This window comes from Toxotes jaculatrix, chromosome 17, assembly GCF_017976425.1.
Source record: "Toxotes jaculatrix isolate fToxJac2 chromosome 17, fToxJac2.pri, whole genome shotgun sequence".
NCBI classification, from domain to species: domain Eukaryota; kingdom Metazoa; phylum Chordata; class Actinopteri; family Toxotidae; genus Toxotes; species Toxotes jaculatrix.
The window spans coordinates 22,801,120-22,818,288 of record NC_054410.1 but is presented as its reverse complement, the minus strand read 5'-3'; the positions used below and the strand labels follow the sequence as shown (position 1 = coordinate 22,818,288).

At 42.2% G+C, this 17,169-nt stretch overlaps 1 protein-coding gene across 1 annotated transcript; it reads right to left on the bottom strand.

Moving 5' to 3' along the window:
* Positions 1 to 7,732: 7,732 nt before the first annotated feature.
* On the bottom strand, positions 7,733 to 17,077 carry ak7b (adenylate kinase 7b). The gene is made up of 18 exons (XM_041060691.1): positions 16,803 to 17,077; positions 16,383 to 16,580; positions 16,174 to 16,282; positions 15,433 to 15,527; positions 13,286 to 13,396; positions 13,112 to 13,195; positions 12,525 to 12,613; positions 12,347 to 12,437; positions 12,035 to 12,112; positions 10,139 to 10,288; positions 9,835 to 9,963; positions 9,614 to 9,719; positions 9,318 to 9,446; positions 9,147 to 9,212; positions 8,688 to 8,885; positions 8,185 to 8,405; positions 7,924 to 8,082; positions 7,733 to 7,829 (listed from the first exon to the last, which is right to left on the bottom strand). The coding sequence occupies exons 1-18, from the start codon at positions 16,893 to 16,895 to the stop codon at positions 7,791 to 7,793; spliced, it is 2,145 nt and encodes a 714-aa protein (XP_040916625.1). The 5' UTR covers positions 16,896 to 17,077; the 3' UTR covers positions 7,733 to 7,790.
* Positions 17,078 to 17,169: the final 92 nt, after the last annotated feature.

Below are 17,169 nucleotides of genomic sequence, written 5' to 3'. Positions count from 1 at the left end.
ATGTTCCCTGCATGTTCACATGCAGCGGAGTAGGAGTCATAGTATAGTATAGGAGAGAAAAAAAAAACTCTACATTGGTTTTTTTTGTAAATAATATTTGGAACATGTTCTTATTTACCTTGCATTTCTCAGTGACTTAAATCATAAAGAACACACCCGGATGTGTTGTAAAATTGTGGAGTAGAACCCAAAAGTTGACCACAGATCAGATTAAAGATGTAAATCATTCAGATTTTATAAGTAAAAAAAAAAAAAAAAGTAAAGTGTTAAAGATAGACTCTGCTGCTGAGGTGTGTGGAGTGGATGCTGTCTCTTCCTCTGTCCCTGTGGGATGATGAGGTGAAGTTTCTCTGAGCACTGATGAACAGAGTAGGTCAGCACTGGTTGTAATCACTCATCACAGTCTGACATTATGGCTGAGCAATTAGGCAGGACAGTTGTGTACTTTACTAATGAACAATGGTTGAACGAAGCCTCCCTCAATGCTGCCATCCATCACCCACAAACATCCCCAACTTTTCCAAGCTCGCACACAAATACACACACACACACACACACACACCGCTGGCTCTCTAAAACCCTCACACACACTCACACACACACATGTTCACATCCTGCTGTTGCTGGGCTGTTGGAGGTGTTTCCATCGGTTTGATGAGTTTCTGGCCAACGCTCTCAGCCTCCCCGCTGAACGTGTGGCTGCCTCTCCCCCCTCCTTCTCATCATCATCTTTCCCTCTTGTCAACACAATCCCTCCATCCATCCGTCCTGAGGCCCAGGCCCAGCGGGGGCCGATCCGCCCCTCGCAGCGTCCTCTGGGTGCTCTCTGCATCTCCTCTGGTCCCCCCGCCACTGCACACGCAAACATTTGTCTTTGGACACCAGTGAGGACCTTTGATTTATTACAGTCGTTCTCTAAACTCACAGCTCACACTGTAAGCTTAAGATTTCACTTGATCTTCATAAACCCAAACCTTCTGTTTGTGGATGAGTCACGCTTAGCTCATGTTGCATGGCCTGAAAACTGGCTCTGTTCTGATGGTCCATCCTGGTCTGGAGTGATTGACAGGCCGTCTGGACGAGGCCAGGATGATCATTCACCAGTGAAACTTCAGTCACATACAAGTGTTTTGATTCAATCGTGCTGTAATTACTGTTATTTCTCTTTATTTGTCAGTGGAGTAGGAATATTCCACAGACTGCTCTGTGCTGTTTGTTAGCTTGTTTTAAGTTTTCAGTTCATTGTAATCAGGGTATGTTCTTCGGTTAGTTGCACCAACAGACCCTCCAAAGATTCTGGTTTCCATATTTTTTCAGTAAGTCAACTTTTCTAAACCTCATAATGAACCTAACAGGACCTAACAGGTTTGGTGTATTAGTGTTTAAAGTGTCACTGCAATTGGAGAGTACAAACAAGAAAAGCACATATTCTGATATCTGTCTTCTGATCCTTGTCAAGGTTCAAGGACAGAAACATTTAATAAACATTTCTATTATTCATTGTTGTTGATTAAAGCTGACACAGAAGTAGCTTTGTGATTCATTACAGATTCTGGCACAACATCTATGAGTGTGTTCTTGTATGATTACCGTGCATGTTATATTGTTAAAATTCACACCAGATATGCAGCATGAAAACCATCAACAAACTGGTATAAGTGGGCGCATACAGTGTCCTTGTGTTCTCAGTCAGACCCGCCTCTCACTTTTTTGTTTTGTTTTGTTTTTTTTTACATCTTTTTGAGACAGGATGAGCGTGATTTTTTGCAGTGTTATGTAGGTGAAAAAAAGGCAGTCCTTGAAGTTTGATTTATGTGGGAGTTAAAGGGTATATCCTGATCAAAGAGAACTCCAAGATTCCTTACAGTGTTACTGGAAGCCAGGGCAATGCCATCTACAGTCACTATATATCGTTAGCTAATGTGTTTCTGAGGTGCTTGGGGCCAATTACAATACAACTTCAGTTTCATCAGAGGATCAAAGCTGTTACAATTTATCCTGGGGGGGAACATGAATGTCTGATCCAAACCTCATGGCAATCATCCAATAGCTGTGGAATCATAAAGCTCACACACTCCCTGAACCAAAAATGTAAACCTCATGGTGTCCCTAGAGTAAAAGTCAGGAGACCTCCAACATCAGGATGACTCTACCTCTGCAGACCATAACTGCTGCATGGAAATCTACTCAGTTGTTGAGCTATTTTATTACGGACTAAAGACGGGTGGATCGGTATTGCTATCTCTTGAGCTACGTCGCTAGCAAGGCCATTAAGGGATGTTCTCTGAGGAGCAAATTTAAAATCTAGAATCAAGGAGAACCTGAATATTCAAATTTCATGGACAGTGTTCATCAGGTGCACTCTTTGGACCTACATGTGGCTCTTGAAAAAAAGATCAAAGGTGCCCCCCCCAAAAAAAAACCAATCATTTGGAAATATCCTCTGGGGACCACAAATATCCACGTGTGCACTTCCACAGGAACTACTCCTTCATCAGAGCAAACTCTGTACTGTATATACATCATAGATGGATGCAGACAGAAATGACTGGCTGGTTGCTGCAGACGATCTCCTTTGATAAAAGCTAAGAAGCTTCTTGTACTCGTTAGTGGAGAAGAAGAGGAAGCAGACTGCTGCTCTTCCTCTCTCAGTTTGGCCTGCTTGTTGGAATGACATGCCCATTCATTACTGGGGAAATAGTGAGTGAAGAGGAAGCGGGGTGGGGTGGGAGGGATGTCTTCTCCAGGGCTCTTGTGGCTGTGCCAACTTTTGGGAAACAGACGACGGGCAAGTTAAGGCTCTACGTATACTCCCAATGAAATCCAGATTTGGCTCGTTCACAAAGGCTGTGGAACCGCTGCTGAAAGGGGAAGCTGGGAGCAAACATTCTCTGTGAGACTCCAGGTCTGTTGGTTTAACAATAAAGGAAATCACAAGCCTCCACAGGAAGTGATGGAGAGGAAGGAAGCGATAGCTGGAAATATGACACTGATGAACAGTAGCAAGTGATGATGCATTTTGTTTCAAGTGTGAACAGGGTGCGTTGCTAAATGGCGTGTCCATGAGTCAGTGTTTATGTTCTCCACTTATGAAGCTTTTAATTTAATTTAGAGTAGACTAAGGGAGACAGGAGTTACAGTCTACACAACATAAACAACCACTTGTTAATTGTGTGTAACTTTGCTAAATTTGCTGTGTGTGGTTATTTCATTATGGTTTAAGTTTATATTGTACTCACATGGTGTAGTTTCCTTTATGAATCTGTTGAATCTCTAAGCTTCAAGGTAAAGCTTTTCAAACTGTGAGGCCCCTCCACGGGGCACTGCGAAGAAGCAGAAGGGCGGCTGTGGAGGGAGAGACACGAGACAAAGATACTGTGTGAGGTAAAAGGGACACTCTGCAGCAGGGACACACTCTGCAGCAGTGGCTGGGACACACACTGCTCACGGAGGAAGTTAAGGTACTTAAGCCAATTCTTCTCAGTCATAACTCAGTCAAATCCCAACACACAGACATGGAGCACATATTTTTAGATTCAGTGTGACTTACACTTCCCAGGGCATGATTATCTCTGATGTCCATCCTGAATAAACGTCCCTTAATCTTCTTAGAAATCATAGAAATGTATGCTTGCCTGGGAAGCATCCAGTTTTTTTTCAGGATCAGAGTAATCTAATGATAGATGTCTGTACATCCATGGCTACACTGCAGACAGGAGCTGCTAATAGCTAATTCAGCATCCTTTTAATAGTGTCAAAATGTAAACAAATATAGACCAGAAAAAAAGAAATAAATTGGGGGTGGGGGGCACAGTATGTTGGAGTTTTTGCAGCTCTGTACGGCAGCAGCAGTCTATTTTCAGGTGCAGGCTCTCAAACAGCCATACATTCATTTTCATCTTAATAACCATCCTTTTCCTCTCCTCAGGCTTCTGCCTAAAGAAAAGCAAAACAGTGCAGCTGCTAACCTTGACACCTGCCATGGCTCTGTGCAGCCATTTTGATAAATTTACATTGAAAGAGGTGAGGTGTCTGGCGGCGGAGTCTGCCTACCACCGCCTTTAATCAATGAAAACATTTTTGTGGGCCTCTGGAGAGTGAGTAGAACCGAAGATAAATATTGGCAGAAAAGAAAAATGTGTCGTCCTCCCCAATCGAGGGGGACATAATGATATTCAGAAGGAGACCCCCTGCAGAGACACGAGGCAAACTGTTCCTTAGCAACAAAACACATTTTTCCCTCTCCGAGTGCTCAGAACGAGGCTGGTGGCGGGGTGTTTGTGGGGTGGGGGTGGATTAGGGGTGAGTGGAGGGGGCCTTAACACTTAATGATGCAGACTATTTGAGTATGACATTGTAGTTTTAAGTCTGTAGGTGCATTTTGAGTGTGTGTGTGTGTGTGTCTGTCAGTCAGGTTGTGAATGTTTGTTTGTACTGAATGTGTGAGCATGCACGTATCTGCTTGATTTGTGTGTGTGTGTGTGTATGTGTCATCCCTCCATGGATTAAGGGGTGTTAGGAAACAGTGACCAGCATCAGTGAGAGTGGATTCAGTCCAGATGCTGCCACGCACTGAGACATCCACGGCTTACAGCAGCTGATGGCTTGTATTAGCGGTGATGGAGGAACGTATCATCTGCCAGATGTTAAAGGTTCTCGCTGTCATGTGATTTGGTGATATCACATCTTTTCTTCGTGCCGGCAAATCACTTTGTTGAAAAACAATAACATCAGACAAGCTGATTTTGCTAAGTAATTACTGAGTTAATTTCCTGTAAGTGGCAAAGTTACCTGAATTGAATAGAGCAATGAGACAAACATAAAAGGCTGAGCATGTCAGTCTCCAGAATGAGTTAAGCTCCAAAAAACACAGGATCCTACATTTCCCATGATGCAACAAAACAATCGTGTTTGAGCCTGAGGTTCAGGTTTTTCGTCAGCTCCATGGGGTGCTCGGAACGAAATGGAAATTCAAACACGCTGCCGATCAAAGTTATGTGATTTCATGGTAACTTCCAACTCGTTTAACAAGTGGACTTTCCAAATAAGTTATTATGGGAAAATGAATATGCTAGGCAGAATGTGAAGTCCTCAGTCACACAGGAGCATCTTCAGTTTCTGTTCACATGGTATGAGCATATGCACCGGGCTCTGTTCATGAGCACTGAGACCCATCATGACTGAAGAGACAAAGAGCAGAACCCACAGAAACCCAGACGTTAACGTTTGTGAAAACATCCACATCAGGCTCAGTGTGGATGGAACATGTTGTTCACTCTGAGCTCTGCAGTTCATAGAAACCAATAAAACCAGTTCATCGTTTATCATGTGAAGAATAAAAAGATCCCATCATCATCATCATCACCTTTTCACTGACAGTGTCTCACTTCTGATGCTAATAGATGATCTAAGACTGACACCTGCTGGTAAAACACAGGTAGTAAAACACACGGCACAGTCAGACGTGGTTTCAGCTGCTACTACACAATATATTTTTAAATGGTTTTTTGTGTGTATATTTTCTGCTTGGTGTTTCAAATGTAAAATACCGTTTGAATTACACCTGTATCCATTAATAGGTTCATATAGGTCTATTCACACACTATTTACAGCCATTTACTCTATGGAATAGGGACCAGGACCCTTCAGTCTTGGGGGGCTGTGAGATGATTGAAGGGGCAGCACAGAAGAAAAGTGCTGATCCACAAATTTATGTTCACTTTTTTTGGAATTTACTTCTAATCTTTGGTTTTTGTAAGATAGTGTATAACTCACATCCTTGGGCCTGAAACAATAAAGACATCTGAAGCACGACAAGGTCCCCAAGAAGACTCAAGGGGTTTTGTATTGTACCTTATCATACATGTAAAACGTGTGCAGATAAATGTAATGGAGTGAAAATTACAGTATTTACCTTTGAAATGTGGTAAAGTAGAAAGTAAATAAATAATAAATATAAATAAATAAAATGGAAATACTGAAGTTAAGTACCTCAAATTGCACTTCAGTACAGTACTTATTTTCCAGCACTGATGCATTGTCCCGTTCCAAATGAAAGGAGTGGTTAGGCTTCCCCCTGCTGGACATACAGAGCAACACAAGACCATTAACAACCAAACAAGTGTGTTTTTTTTTTTTTAAAAGTCACAGGTTTACAATAAAATACACCCAAAAAGTTCTTAATACCTTCCTGTCTGCGAGTGGACCAGTTCTTGAGCACCAACCTCTGTACAGTGTCGTACAGACTCATGGCACTGACTCATGGCAGTGACTCAGGGTCAGACATGCTCCATCTGTGTGATGAAGCTGCCCACACAATAATCGCTGATTCACCAGGGTGGATGGTGCATTCACGTTCACTCGGAAAGCCTCCACCCGAATCTTCCTCAGGTGTTCCTGGGTGACACTGTCTGACAGCTAGTGTACGCCGACCTCACAGCTACGTGAGGAAACACATGAAAACCTTCCGGTGATCACGGGACGTGTTATTTTAGAAATGTGTGTATGCTGCATCTGCCACATCAGCACAAATGTTGGGATTTTTCCCTGTTACATCTGACAGTCACATGGAGTTAAAACACAGGTGCTTATATTTTATCAGCTCCTCATTAAAAAGTGAGTGAATTATGTCACAGGTGACAGGTTGTCATTTTTGCATTTGCCAAGCTTCAAGAAAAAGAGAGGGTCCTATTTAATATGAGCCTGTCAGACCGAGGCCAGAGAGGAGAGCAGGCTTATAATGCTCATAATCAATTATCTCTTCAGTGAGCCATTTGTATTACTAGGAAAGATTAATACATAACACATAAAGAGCAGTTAAGTAATGGTAATAACAGCTTGTTATAAACACAGGAGCTTTCAAAACAACGTAACAAAGTACTTTGCAGTAAAAACAAAGACTTCACTTCATTTTGTGCTCTGCTGACTTAGTTTCTGGCATTTAAGATCTTCAGACATGTCTTCACGAAGACAGGGAATAAAAGTTTTAGATCACATGAAACTCTCACGCGAAGCGTATGAGAACGTTGTGTTATCGTATTTTCTTAAATCCGTGTCTTTCACCTTCAAGGAAAACTCTCCAGCGTTGTGTGTTGTGTACCTGGGACTCACAGATGGCGCAGTCAAATTGCAACAGCTTGCGTCACAATGTTTCCCAAATAAACTCAACTAATTTCCCCATGTGGTGATTAAGTATGTACAATGAAATAATTTGGTGTTCTGTCGCAACCAATTATGTACACTTTGGAGTCACGAGTGGCAACATGAGAGAGACACAAATTAGCTGCCATTTGTAACATTTATCCTTCCTGGATATCGGAAGCCAAAATCAAAGCAATTATGACCCGAGCGTGTCTACTTTGGAGTTTACCAAGTTCATTACGCAAATTAACTTCCTAATTAGCTTTTGGCTTCATGCACACTTTCATCTGCTTTTTTATAGTGCTTTTAAATAATGGCCGGCACACAAGAGCCCAAAACAAAGCTGTGTGTAAATACAACAGGGGCAGGGGATTTGGCCACTTACAAATCAGACCTAATCAAAATCCCAGCATGAACCGAGGGACACTTGGCATGTTACGACTGAAATACTGTGACAGCTCTAAAAGACTCCAGGAGGTTTTCCTCTAATAGAAATGCTGCGTGTAATTGACTCGGCTCTCTAATATCTTAAAAAAAGCAGAGGAAAATTAGGAGGAAAAAAATAAAACAGGATTTTATTTGAGTTTTTTTTTTTTTTGTTCTGCGTTTGCATCAAATGTAGGTGCAACTGTGAAGAATGACCTGGACCTTCAGTATTCAAAGGGGTTGTTCTTAAACAGGTACTCTGCCTGGAAAGAGACAAACCAAAAGAGATGATTACAGACAAATCGAATCAAGTTTAACTTTCAGAATTTGGGTAATAACTCATGGTGAGTGTAATACCAGGAAGTCCACGGGGTCTTGTGGTCGTGCAACGCAGCATTCGATCAGACCCTGGGTCAGTGTGGGCATGACGTGCTCCATCAGGTAGTTCCTCATGGGGACTGACTGGGCCTCCAGCAGCTCCTCCTCCTGCTGCCTGACCTCCTCCAAAGCCTGACTCTGACACACACATCAAACACAGTCTGCATCATTTCTCTCTCTCTTTACATTGTGTTCATCAGTTTAACAGAGATGATCTCCACCAGTTTATCATGCACCTACCCACTCCTCCCAGTATGCAGCCCTCTGTCTGGCCTCCTCCACCTCCCTCTGCTCCTCTTGTGCCCTCTCCTGAGCCTCTTTCCTCATTTTCTCCTCAGCCCTCCTCCTCTCCCCTTCCTCCACCTCCCGGCTGCTGGGGCCGTAGTTCCTGGGCTTGCCCACCATGTCACAGATCTTCTGCATCAGCAGCAAGTTGTCAGGTTCATGACTGCTGGTGATCTCTGGAGAGGATGACAAGGAAGAGAGTAAGGTTTGGCAAGATGAAGAAAATAGCAATGATGGGCTGAATCCGTGGCACAGACTCCGTGTCTTTCAGGGTTCTGAAAGTCCTGCTCATTTTCTTCACAGGTATCCAGTCACCCGGCTTTAAAATCTGATTTTCAAGTGTTGATACAGCTTTTTTAATTTCCCTTTCAGAGTCTGGAGTCAGTGCTGGATGATGTTGCCACCTCAGCTCAGCCAACAAACCTCTCCCTCTACCACACACACACGATGTGGATTACCCAGGTACAGAGGGGTGATGTCCAGCTCCTCAAAGTAGCTGGCAGCAGTTTCATCTCGCATGCTGTTTTCTCTGTATCTGGCCAAGCGTTGCAGGAAATGCTCCTGCTCGTAGTTGTGCTCCTGTACCAGCTTCTCAGGCAGGTTCATCACCCGATCCTTCAAGAAGGCGTCTGACGCATCCAGGCACAACACGAACTCTGACACACACACACACACAAAGAAACTATTACTACAACACTGCTCACTCAGGCTATTTTAATTAGTGATTCTATGATTGTTCCTGTAGTTACTGAAAAGTTTTTTTTTGGAACTTGTCTCTTTGTCACTGGAATATTTCCAGCGTGTATATCTGAATGCTATGGGCTACATGAGCATGTTTAAATCTCACTGGTGTGGGGTAACATATGGGACAACACGTCTTCCTCCATGTAAAATAACAGCATTGCAACGACAGAGACCTGGCAAAATCTTCTTGCTATATGAAGAAATCTGGGACACTCCATCCTCTGAGTCATGTTCTTCAGCTAAAAAAAGAAAGGTACATTATAGACAGATGTGTGTGTATGTACAGTCTGGATCTGTTTTACATGGAGTGCATGTACTTCTGAGGCTTTGTGTTGGTGTCTCACCACTGAAGAGCTCATTAGCTTGTTCATATGTCATGGGAAAGCCGTCCAGAACAAAACCCTGGTTTCTGCATGGGTTAGATGTCAACTTATCCTTCACCACCTTCACCAGCAACTGGTCATCTAAAAGACCTTATGGGGAAAAAAGACCTATCTCTTAGGGCTTGAGATTCATAGTGTAATCTGACCCGAGTCCTACAAGTTTGACTAAACATGCAGACCTCATGACTTGAAACTAACATTTATAAGAGTGAACTGATTTTAATGGAAGAAACTAAGAGTTACTCGGTAGTCCATACCTCCGTTCTGCTCCATACTGTCCTTCAGGCTCTTGAGCAGCTCCTGAGCCTCTGCTGCTGACTCCTCATTCTCTGCATCTGGATCAGCATTCCTCACAGCAGCTTCCTAGATAATGGGGATAGAGACGGCTGGACAGTTTGGACGCAGAAAATACAGCTGCATTATCAATATTTCTACAATACCAATAGATCACATCAGTATGTGTAACGTGAGAGCTCACTAGCTGTGTGATGGTTTCACGGATGGTCTCCTTCAGTGTAATGTGATGGAGCTTGTAGTGTTCAGAGATCTGTTTTGATACTGTGCTTTTCCCCACTGCAGGAGGACCCAGTACACACAGACGGATGGGCTGGGGACAACAGAATGATAACTAAGACAGCTGCCAAAATATGATACACAACCTTAAGACACTCTTTTCCTATTAAAATAAAACTCTGATTTAGATGTACATTTATTTATGATATAAACAGTTCTTTGTATTCTCTGGATGGAAACATGTTTGTGCCTTTTGCTGCTGCACCTACCAGCAGTCCTCTGGTCCGCCGGTACTCCTCCACCACTAGATCTATGTTATCCACCAAACCAGACTCACACAGCCAGTTGATAGAGAACAGTTCCTTGAGGTAGACACCCTCCATGCGAAGGTTGACCAGTACTGAATCAATTTCTACTATCTGTTAAAAAGATGCATGTAAACAGATAATAAAGAGGCAGTGTGTAAGAACTGGTCAAGGGCCAAAATTCATAGTCCAAACTCCAAAGGAAAGTTGGGGTGTCCACCCCTGTCAGAAGACGGAAATGATCTGTACCACAGTCAGACTGGCCATCGGGCATACTGGGACAAATCCCAGTGTGCCACCACACTGGTGGGGCGGTGGACCATCAGATTATCATGATGTCTTTACTGTGTATCACTCTCTGTTTCTGTCATTTGGTGTGTGTATGAGAGCGTGCTGACTGCGTGTTCTGGGCTCACAGGCCAATCACAACCAGGTTTCAACCGTCACCCGTGACCCTGAGCTAACGTTAGCTTGAATAAATCTGACCTCAGCGTAGAAAACTTGTTGACGCTGAAGATAAATGTCAATCGTGGCCTTGTGTAAAGTTCTGAGTTGAGGCATGGTTAGCTTAGCATAAACAGCTGGCTCAGGTCTGTCCAAAGATCACAATCACAACCAGGTTTCAACCGTCACCCGTGACCCTGAGCTAACGTTAGCTTGAATAAATCTGACCTCAGCGTAGAAAACTTGTTGGCGCTGATGATAAATGTCAATCGTGGCCTTTTGTAAAGTTCTGAGTTGGGGCATGGTTAGCTTAGCTTAGCATAAACAGCTGGCTCAGGTCTGTCCAAAGATCACAATCACAACCAGGTTTCAACCGTCACCCGTGACCCTGAGCTAACGTTAGCTTGAATAAATCTGACCTCAGCGTAGAAAACTTGTTGGCGCTGATGATAAATGTCAATCGTGGCCTTGTGTAAAGTTCTGAGTTGGGGCATGGTTAGCTTAGCTTAGCATAAACAGCTGGCTCAGGTCTGTCCAAAGATCACAATCACAACCAGGTTTCAACCGTCACCCGTGACCCTGAGCTAACGTTAGCTTGAATAAATCTGACCTCAGCGTAGAAAACTTGTTGACGTTGATGATAAATGTCAATCGTGGCCTTGTGTAAAGTTCTGAGTTGGGGCAATTTGATCTGTCCAAAGATCAAAAATATGTCCTCTTATTCTTACTCAAACATAAAAGTGCTAATGCCAAATAAAAGGCAACAATTTCACTGCTCAATGACAAATATAGTTAGTGTATGTGTGAGTTACACAGTCTGCCTCTGCACAGAGGATATCTGAACATCAGGCTTTTCTGAGCCGAGACTGAAACATCAGCATTACACAGGGTTAAACCTGTCTTATACGCTGAGTTTGACCTCTTTCACCTTCCTCTGCCTTTCTGCATCTGTTACTGATTGAAATCTCAATTGAAAAAAACATTCTTGATGTGATGAGGTCAGCCTGTCACGCAACAGATTAAAGGCTGAGTCCAGTGGGGTTTTTTTTTTTTCTACACATCAGACTGGTATGCTGTTACACACACACTCCAAGTATATTTGGTCTGATTACAATGTGTTAGTTAGAGCTTTAGTTAGTAGGTGTATTTTTGAACAGGCTAGCTGTTTCCCCCTGCTCCCAGTCTTTGTGTTAAACTAAGCAAATCACATCCTGACTCCAGAGCTGTACTTAACACACAGACGGCAGACTAATATCACTCTTCTCATCTCATGTTGAACTATTTTTTAAAGCTTTTTAAATTTTTTGAGTTGGGTAGAAGATAGCTTTCTGTCTAGTTTATTATCAACATTGAGGCAAGACTGAATAAATCAGTGATTACAGTAAAGCAGACCTCATTTAAACAGGTGTAACATACACTTAAGTCCTGTGTGAGGAAGGCTTCCTCAAACGGCTTTTTCTGGATCTTCCCTGGTCCGAGTACAGAGGCAACTGTCTGTTGGAGAAAGAGACACGTTCCTCTTTTTATTCCTATTCCATCAGTAATCATATTGGAAGAGATTGATCAACAAAGTTTTGAGAACATATACACTTTACCTATCAAGAATAAATCACGTTGTCACAATCATTTCATGAGTAGAGGTAAAATATATTTTATTCCAACTTTATGGGCAACAGTGTACATTTTGAACCCATTCATATGTATATTCTTCTATTCTGTGACACATACCTTCACAATGTCCTCCATGGTATTGTTGGAATTGTCCACAGCTAGCAGGTAATATGGCTTGGGCTGATGTTCGATCACGTTTTGAATCACACTGAATTTACACAGTGAAATCACACTGTTAACAGTGTATAAGGATACAGTTTATAGCAATAGTTTATAGTGTGTGTGTGTGTCAAACCTTGCTAGGTCATTGATGTGAATCGTGGGAACGATATTGTTGCCACCTCCAAAGACAGGTACTTTCTGTTCCAGTCCCAGCCATGATGTCTAATAATACATATCATTTTGATTAGTCACACATGTGAAGCTAATTAACATTTTCACAATTTGTGATGGGGGTCTGAGGAAGGTGATGGTGGTCCATCCAACACTTTGTCCAGAGCCACATCTCCACAGCCGCTGTCCAGGTTTCCATGAGGTCTTATATTGAAATTCATACTGGCCCGTAACATGGATTTTGGAGACATTTTATAAACTACTGCAGGGACAAAATTTTGAACAAAACTCTCCTCCTAGTGAATAATAGGATGGGGACAAGTTATGGATTAATCAACTACTAATATCACAACTAATTGATCTCTTTTGTCCCTGGTGTGGTGCTGTATGAAGAAAATACTGCACCGACCTGAATATAAGATGATATTTATTTCTGGAAATATTATACACAACAGCTGGAGCTTCAAAATGCTTAGAGGACATAAAAATGAAAAGTGCATGACAATGACAAAAACTAGACTTATAGACATATTAGTCTTCAAATCTCACCTTGAAAAAGAAGTGGAAGACCTGCTCTCCCATCCCGTACTGAAGTCCTGACGCTACCACGTATGTCGAAAACAGTGTCCTGTTCTACAAGCAACAACCATGGGACAGGATGACGCATCTCAATCACGCGTCTCCCTGAACAGAATGCAACAAACTCAGGCATGTGAAACTCACAGTTTTGCCCATCTTGACCACCCTCTTCTCCAGGTCAATGTGCTGTTTGAAGTTGGGATGAGCTCTTCGTCTCCAGAAAATCTCATCAGTGAAAGGAAGCTCCGGATCACTCTGTTACACAACACACACACACACACACACACAGAAGGATCCAACTTCAACATCTGTCTGATGTGGACGGTCAGAGTTGCTGTTCAGTTGTTGATGAGTAAACAAACCTGTAGCCCTTGTAAAAATGGGTCCACAGACCACAGATACTAAAAAAAGGCCTTTCAACTTTAAAGGTGACTCACCTGTACCACACCTGTGGAACCTATTCACCCATTGTACATCTTCTTATTTTACCACACTGGATCATACTGTCCAAGTGAAAACAGATTGAATTTATTTAGCTAATTTAATTCAATTCAATGACATTTTGCCTGGTTAAGTGAAGGTTAATTAAGATAAATAAAACGATGTGTTCACATCAGGTCTTCACCATTCCTCTTTGCCACCATCAGGTGTGAAAGTAAAATTAGAATGAGGTGTATTGGAATGTGGGTCATGGAGGAAAGTGAAAATATCCATCCAGATGTTGACCTGCCATTAGCAGGTCAGCCCTGAGAGCTCAACACACTGCAAATTAAGAAATTGAAATAATAACAAAACACACACAATAAATTGTGAAACTGTTCTAAGAATAGCAAAGCTTCTTTCAGGCATAGTTCAGTGTGCAGCGAGTGTGTGGTCGAGTGAGGGACAGAGGGTGATGGTGGCTGAGAGCTGACGGGTGCTGGCGATTGGAGCAGGGAAGAAATTAGCAGCAAAGTTATGGTATGGTCTTGTTTCTGACATTTTATTCCACAGCTGGATCCAAATGAGAACCACTGAGGAGCCTGTGAGAAGCATTCATCTATATCAGCCTTCATAAGTAAGAGTCAGACTTAAGGTACCTGAACTGAACACATACTGAAGACCCTGAGCAATATAGTATGGGTGCAACACTCATTTTCTACGCATGCACAGAGAAGCAGAGGCCAAAAACAACAGTTCACCACCTCATCTCTCTGACATGGTGCTGGTTCTGTTATGGGTTGGACATGTATGGCTGCAGACTAAAGCAACAGGATGAATGCAGATGTATACAGGAGCACTCTGTGCTCAGATTCAACATTTCATCATTCAGCAGGCCCACAATCTTAAACATACAACCGCAGCAACCACAGAGCTTCTCAGGGTGAGGAAAAACTCTGTCAGTCCCCTGATCTCAATCCGACTGAGCTGCAGTCCACCTGCTGAAGACCAGACTAAAGGCAGAGAGACCCCACAAGCATCAGATGCATTAAGATTTAAATACTTTTAACAAATTTCAGGTCAATTTCTTATTTCTGCCACTGTAATGATCCAACTGGGTTTGGCAGATTGTAAATAAGGTTTTTGAAAAATACATATGTCACATCAGTACAGACCACCTGCATATTTAGGTCCAGATCTAAATATAGAGAGGGTAAACAAGACTCGAGCCTCCCGGCTCTAATCTACGTCATGGTGAGGTTTAGCTACGATAATCACTCATGAAACGTTGGACCTTTGATCTTTATTTGTTCTACGAACAACTGATAGAACATTTTATACTTTATATTTGTAATCAGATTTGATTCCATTATAGAAAACTGCTTTCTGCTGTGATTTTAAAGTGTTTGCTTCTGTTGACCAGTAAGTTAATGCTGTTTGAAATATTTTCACACCACTTGAATTAAAGAATAATCATGACCAATATTAAGCCAAATGATTTCTGCAAGGATCAGCCAATTAATCATTTAGCTGAGTTGACAATTTTGATAATGGATCTATCACATTAAAGTATTATAGTAGCGTAGTCCCCTGTTTCAAACTGTGTGATTATAAAGTGAATATTTTGGGGTTTTAAGTGACACAGAAAGACAAATATTATGTGTTGGCCCATTTTGTTTTTGTTTGTTTTGTTGGACATTAGTGACATTACATACCTACATAAAGTAGAGATACTACATTATATGAAATAAATGTATGAATTTAAGATTACATTTCAGCCCTATGACCTATATTTGAATATGTAATGAGGAACAAACATGGATTTGTGTAACATGTTAGGTTAGCCAGAGGTACTGTGTGTACCCACTCACAGGATCCACTGGCTTGCTGCAGGCCCAGGTCATCACTGTGGAGATGAGGATGAACGTCTTTGGTCCAGAAAAATTTTCCATTTCACTGTGAAGTGCTAAGAGTACAACACACGAGAAGTCATCACCTGAGAGACTGATTTGTATCTCAGTGTTGGCTGCAGATGATCTCTGACACATATACTGCTTAACTAAAAATGAGGACATCTAAATAAACACACTTTATTGAGATGATTTTCTTGTTTCCTTGTTTTGGAATTTATTCATTCATAAATCCATCCATATAAGGTAAATGGCATGAATTCACACATAACTGAAAGGTCTTATATTATGTCCAAACATGTCTACAGATGATAAGATTTAACAAAGACATCAGCTACAACACTTTAGTGATAAACAGGAAGCAGCAGTAGACAGAATTTTAAGTGAGTTTCTTGAAGTAGACACAGATGTGGCTGTGATCTGATGTTTGAATATTAATGATGACTGTTGTAGTAGATGGAAAGTCATTCCCTGCTCCTGGTAACTGAATATAAAGGACCAAAATTCACAACATAATCCTTGGAACAGAAAAATGAAGAACCCCTGCTGTAATGCTTCATTAATGACATTAATGGACATACTGTATCAGTGAGCAGCATTATGAGAAAATAAAAGTAAGCAAAAAAGTAAACAGAGTCAGACAGAGAGAACTGAGTTTGAAGAAAACTTCACAGACAATGAACTAGCCTGAGAGGTGCTTACCTGAAACAGCCCAGGAGGCTTCCTCCACCTGATCAGCATGTTGGCTGATGTTGTAGATGACGACGTCACAGTTCAGCAGTTTAGCAAGAAGTTCATCTCTGTCCAGGTGCTTTTAAACAAACAAACAAACACAGATCTGCTCTCAGACTCTCGAGTAGCTTAATGTTTCTCACAGCTCAAAGTATTACTACACAGCCTGTCTTACTTACTAAATACTCCTCCAACACGTGTGGTCTGTCCTCATCAGACTGATCAGAAACACTTCCAACAATCTGAAAAGCTCCTGCTCTGCTGTGGGTTGATATCATCCTCTCCTCCTCCTCCTCCTCCTCCTCCTCCTCCTCCTCCTCAGCCTCCACCTCTCCATCAGGATCAACGGGTGCCCCGACAACACACTCAGACAAAAACTGCACACATCAACACGTTAACTGACTGTTGATCTAACTCAACAAAGTTGTCCACGAACGTGTCATCAATGTGCAGCAGCTCAGTTGGTAAGATGCTGCGGTAAAACGGCTACAAACAAAGCAGTCCAATACTGCTAACTCACAGTAACACCAGCTAACAGCTATTCAGCTCACCTACTCCATCCTTATATCCAAATTCTGACACGACACACATTTATTTACCTTTGAAATGTTTCTGGATGCGTATGAGTCTATGTTGTTGATAAAAACTCGTTTGAGTGGCTGCTTAACTTTCTCCAACCCCTGCTCCGTCATTTTAGTGGGGTAGCGGTTGGTATAAGTTGTTAGTGCCCCGTTGCCATAGAGACGCTCTCTCGCACCTGCGCACTACGGTCTTTCGCTCGCTTCCAGCGCGTCACCGTGTGCCACAGACGCGCGAGCACGCATCTCTATGGCAATGGGTCGCGTGTCTCGTCCCCGCTTCAGTTTGTTTTTTTTTTTTTTTTTTTTTTTAATTCCAATATTTTATACCTTGCTGACTTCGGAAAAAGGCTAAATAATCTATCGACCTCACAGAAAAAAACAAAAA

What these genes read in the sequence shown, in the direction of transcription:
- ak7b (XM_041060691.1), bottom strand. Translation starts at nt 16,895, where the DNA reads ATGACGGAGCAGGGGTTGGAGAAAGTTAAGCAGCCACTCAAACGAGTT. An exon ending in AGCCTCCTGGGCTGTTTCAG is followed by an intron (nt 15,528 to 16,173) that starts GTAAGCACCTCT and finishes TTGTACTCTTAG; the next exon opens with CACTTCACAGTGAAATGGAA. An exon ending in TAGCAAGAAGATTTTGCCAG is followed by an intron (nt 8,886 to 9,146) that starts GTCTCTGTCGTT and finishes TGTGTGTGTCAG; the next exon opens with AGTTCGTGTTGTGCCTGGAT.